Source organism: Macrobrachium nipponense, chromosome 28 (assembly GCF_015104395.2).
Source record: "Macrobrachium nipponense isolate FS-2020 chromosome 28, ASM1510439v2, whole genome shotgun sequence".
Taxonomy (NCBI): Eukaryota; Metazoa; Arthropoda; class Malacostraca; order Decapoda; family Palaemonidae; genus Macrobrachium; species Macrobrachium nipponense.
The window spans coordinates 13919225-13923763 of record NC_087217.1 but is presented as its reverse complement, the minus strand read 5'-3'; the positions used below and the strand labels follow the sequence as shown (position 1 = coordinate 13923763).

General features: G+C 39.1%; 1 protein-coding gene across 3 annotated transcripts in view; it reads right to left on the bottom strand.

The window, feature by feature from the left end:
• The window catches only part of LOC135201438 (mucin-2-like), an 80099-nt gene extending 76038 nt beyond the window's left edge, over positions 1-4061 (bottom strand). Inside the window, exon 1 of one of the 3 annotated variants that reach the window (XM_064230367.1) lies at positions 3814-4061. In XM_064230367.1, the coding sequence (XP_064086437.1) occupies positions 3814-3958 (145 nt within the window). In that variant the 5' untranslated portion in view covers positions 3959-4061. The remainder of the gene's footprint in view (positions 1-3813) is intronic. The other 2 variants (XM_064230366.1, XM_064230369.1) reach the window with 2 other exon arrangements.
• Positions 4062-4539: the final 478 nt, after the last annotated feature.

Genomic DNA, 4539 nt, shown 5'->3' with positions numbered 1-4539 from the left:
CCATTACATTTATATGTAATGTGTGTGTGTGTGTGTGTGTGTGTGTGTGTGTGTGTGTGTGAGAGAGAGAGAGAGAGAGAGAGCTCAGACAAGACAAGGTGAGTGACCACGTCGCGTAGCAAAATTAGACTCAAACAAATACAGAAAAATGTTAGTCGTCATTTCAATACTAAAATGTGAAAAGCACCAATCCTTAGGGTGGGAAGAAGAAAATGATAATAAGTTTCACCATCTGTCTTAAAAGTCTCTCTCCCCCATCCCCGCCTGTAATTCTTTAAAACCTCTACACATGTTCCACAATACGACAACGGGAAACATAAAAGTATAACTTACGATGAAAAGTGAAATGCAAAACTTGAAAAGAAAAGATGATGAGGAAATGAGAACCGCAGAGTCTACAATGATAATTAAAATTATAAGATAAAAAAAATTACGAGGCATGACTGAAAAAGTTCGTGGTCATACATTAAGTAAACTTTGCATCTCTCCCAATATATGAATCGATGTATCTGCCCTAACAACACTCGAAAGTCATTTTGCAGCATTTCTGCACGCGTTGCCTTCACAAAATAAAACTGTTCATGGTGACTTCTTAGATTCACTGCCCTTACTCACGAGCAATGGAATGGTGAATGGGATCTTCCATCGTTGTTTTCGGTGTCTAGGTTACAATTCTCTCACTTTTTTTATATATATATATATAGATATATATATATATATATATATATATAATATATATATATATATTTCCATCGGTCCCACATTAAAAACCGCCTCGGGGTAAAGAGACGCCTAAATCCTTCGGAATATCCAGATGATAAAATGGTTGGGAAGTAGATAAAAGCGCTGTTAAAGTTGATAAAACGGTTGGGAATTAGATGAAATGGCTGGGAAAGCTGATAAAACGGTGGAGTAGTTGGGGGAAAAAAGATGGGATGTTAATATAACAGTTAAGAATGCTGGAAAAATGGTTGGGGGCTTGTTCAAAGTGTCGGCACACTTTAGAAAACGGTAAGGGAAGTTGCTAAATAGTTAAGTGTTGAAAAAGAGCCTTGGGAGGTTAACAAAAGACGCAGCAGTTAATAGAATTATTTGTGTAGTCGATGAAGTGGTTTTGAAGGCTGGTAACACGACTAGGGAAATTCATAAAACGGTCGGGGGGGGCAATAACGCCAGTGCGGAAGTTTTCAATTCCTGTTATGAAAGCCAGCCAATTTATTCTTTGGGGGGAACATTTCTCTCCTTTAAAAAGCTCGTTTGTGCATCAAAGGTTGAGGTTCCTGTAGACTATAATGAAGAAAAGTGAATCAGGCGAATGGATAGATAGATGAATAAGGATAAAAAAGAGGGAAGGGGGTTGGTGGGTGGTGGTGGTAAGGAAAGTAGGGACCCCTCATCTTTGATTAGATACCACAGCGTGAAACGGCGTATTGACGCCTGATAAAGAACGTTTCCATTAAAGTAATTAAGTAGGTTTCGTCGAGGTTCGGTGATAGTGAAAGTAATATAACAGATAATTAAGCTATTGGCTGCTTTCATTTTCCACAAGAGATTAATCTCTTCCGTGAAACTTGTTCAGAAGCAAGTTAAATAGTAGTCTTCTTGTACAGAATTATACAGACACGTCTATTCTCAGTCAAATTAATTATAATAACGAGTCTTTGCATATCCCACAAAAAAGAAAAATATAGATTTTGTTCTAAAAAACAGATCCTGCTGAAACTTTTAATAAGATACGTTCCTTTGATGATGAAAGGGTGATGATTCAAAGAAATGTTCCAGGGATTATGGGGGAGGGTGGTGAGTAGGTTAAGACAGAGTGGGCGGAGAGCCCAGAATTCAAAGAACATACGAGAAACTGGTCCACCAAATAAATTCCCAATTTCATAACATCGTTACCCTGGGAACATTCAGGGAGTTACAATGAAAATTTTTTTGGCTTGCAATTAAAAGAGGTGCCTCTTATTGCAGATGAAAAAAACAAGGAAAAAATTGTGCTATAGGTCTAAAAAGGAAAAGGACTGAAGAAGTAAATAGTACAAACGAATAAATATATGCAGACTGGGAATCCTATCTCACTTTCCTCTATAACACACGCACACACACACACATATAATATACTATATATATATATATAATATATATTATATATATATATATATAAATATATATATATACACACACACACACACCACACATATAATATATGTATATGTACATATACAATCTATATGTACACATGTATAAATACAAACACATACAACCATACATACACAACACACACAAAGGCTCAAGCACATTCAGTCGAACCACGGCCACCGAACCCCAGTCCCCCCCACCCCCATACACACACACTGTTATATTTACCATTCATTTTGCCCAACCTCTTGCATTTCCTTTATCACAGACTTTTCTTCTCAATAACTCTCCAATCACGATATTTCTGACTCTTTTTCGCCTTTTTTTTGTTTACTCCATATATTATATCAGTTCAATTAACCTTAACTACTTCGTTCGCAGTCAACTTCCACATTTCACTTCCATACAGGAAATGTAAACAAACAAATATCTATTCATACGTTCCCATAGACACTCGAAGTCACTTCTCAATCTTAAGCACACCTCTTACCATTCTCACTCGCCTCTCTATCCCATACTCCCCACACCCCTTTGTTATTACTCCCAATACCTATATTAAATGAACTGCCGCTATATCAACATTGGCTGTTGCAGTTTCAAATCATACCACACATCCTTACTCTCGCTCACATTTGATCACAACTTTCACCACTTGCTAACACTTTTTTAAAAATAATTTAACAAGATATAAAAGTTTTTTTTAATTTTAAGTTTTTAAATTTAAGTTATTTCCTTTCTCTGACTTTTCATATCACTCCATCCATAAAGTCATTAGACAAAAGTAAGTTTATGCAACACACTCCTCACAGATCAACTTTTAAATTTAGTCAGTCACTCCTGCCTACGTAATTGAACTTGCTTTTCGTTTTTCTCTCCTTATATATCCATATGCACACGCATACAATATATATATATATATATATATATATATATATATATATATATATATATGAGAAGAGAGAGAGAGAGACACTTATTGTTTTCATCATCACCTCTCAATATTATGTGCTGTTTGAATACGCCAACACAAATACAATTATGAACTTATAAGAGAGAGAGAGAGAGAGAGAGAGAAGAGAGAGAGAGAGGTTCTCGTTTCCTTCAATCACTCTCACTTCTCTTTTTCCCCTCTCCAAATCGGCACTTGAGTCAAGGCCACTCACTTCTTTCAATTTCCCACTTTGCAATTTCCTCCTCCTATTTTCCCCCAAATTCTTTTTTTTTTTTTTTCACCTTTCGAGATGTCGTAATTCCAACTGCAGAATCGTATTATCGGTGTCTCGAAGAATAAAATCGTATGTATTTTCAAAAAAATGAATTACGACTACAATACTGCGTTACGATTTCGTAATTGCATAAGCAGTTCATCGCAAGAAGTTGTGCAAGGAGGCTCACTGTAAGATTTTTTTAGGCCTATATTACAAAAACAGGTTGCGACATTGCCTAACAGACTGTAACTTTCACAAGGCTGGCTATTTTACGGGTCTTTCCTGTTTGCTGTTGAGCACACTTGTAAAATATATATAAAACACTCATCATCTTTATACGAGGTAACCAAGGGTACGTTGCACACACAAAAAACGGACCATGGGCCTACGTAGGCCTACAACTGGACACTTCAAAACAACGACTCCCGTAATACGCTTCTTTCAATTAAATCCATCCATGGCCTACCTTGGGGGTAGAATATCACAGCTAGGAACATCGTCATCACCAACATTAGCCGAAGCGATGGTGGTGATGCACCATCACAACGTAGGCCTACTGAAAAGGGAGCCATAGTAGGCCTCGTTGTGGTCGTCATTCCGCGGGCCTTCATCACCTACACAACCAACGGCGGCAAAGATCCATCCGTCACCACACCACTTACAACACACACTGAGCTGGAGGAGCCTTTCCAGCCAGCCAGCCAGGCCTGGCCACCACCAACCACCGTCACCCCCCTTAGCAAGGGCCGTGTTGGGGGAGGAGGGAGGCGAAAGATGGTGGAGGAGATCTCGTCGTCGCTCCTCCTCCGTTACCTCCACCACCACCAAAGCCACCTCTCTCGCCACACCGTTACCGGGCGGCCTTGGTCAGCTCAACTTACTTACTGCCCTCCCTAATCCCCCCAAATATGATACGAGCCACCCGGCCCCCCCAAATCGGTGATGCCCTTGGTCCCCCTGCGGTCCCAGTCAGGTACCCTAGAGGCCTAGACAATCAAAATCGCCAATTCCGAGTGCTACACAGTTCTCCGAAAAAAGGAGAGAAAAAACCGTCTATTATTGGCTATAGCAAATTCTCGCGACATCCAACGTCCACACGTAATTCTGCAAACTTCGTAAATCTTAAGAAGAGCTGATGTTCAAAATATGACTTTACCTACTACATGTAATTTCTGGTGGCCCAAATAACATG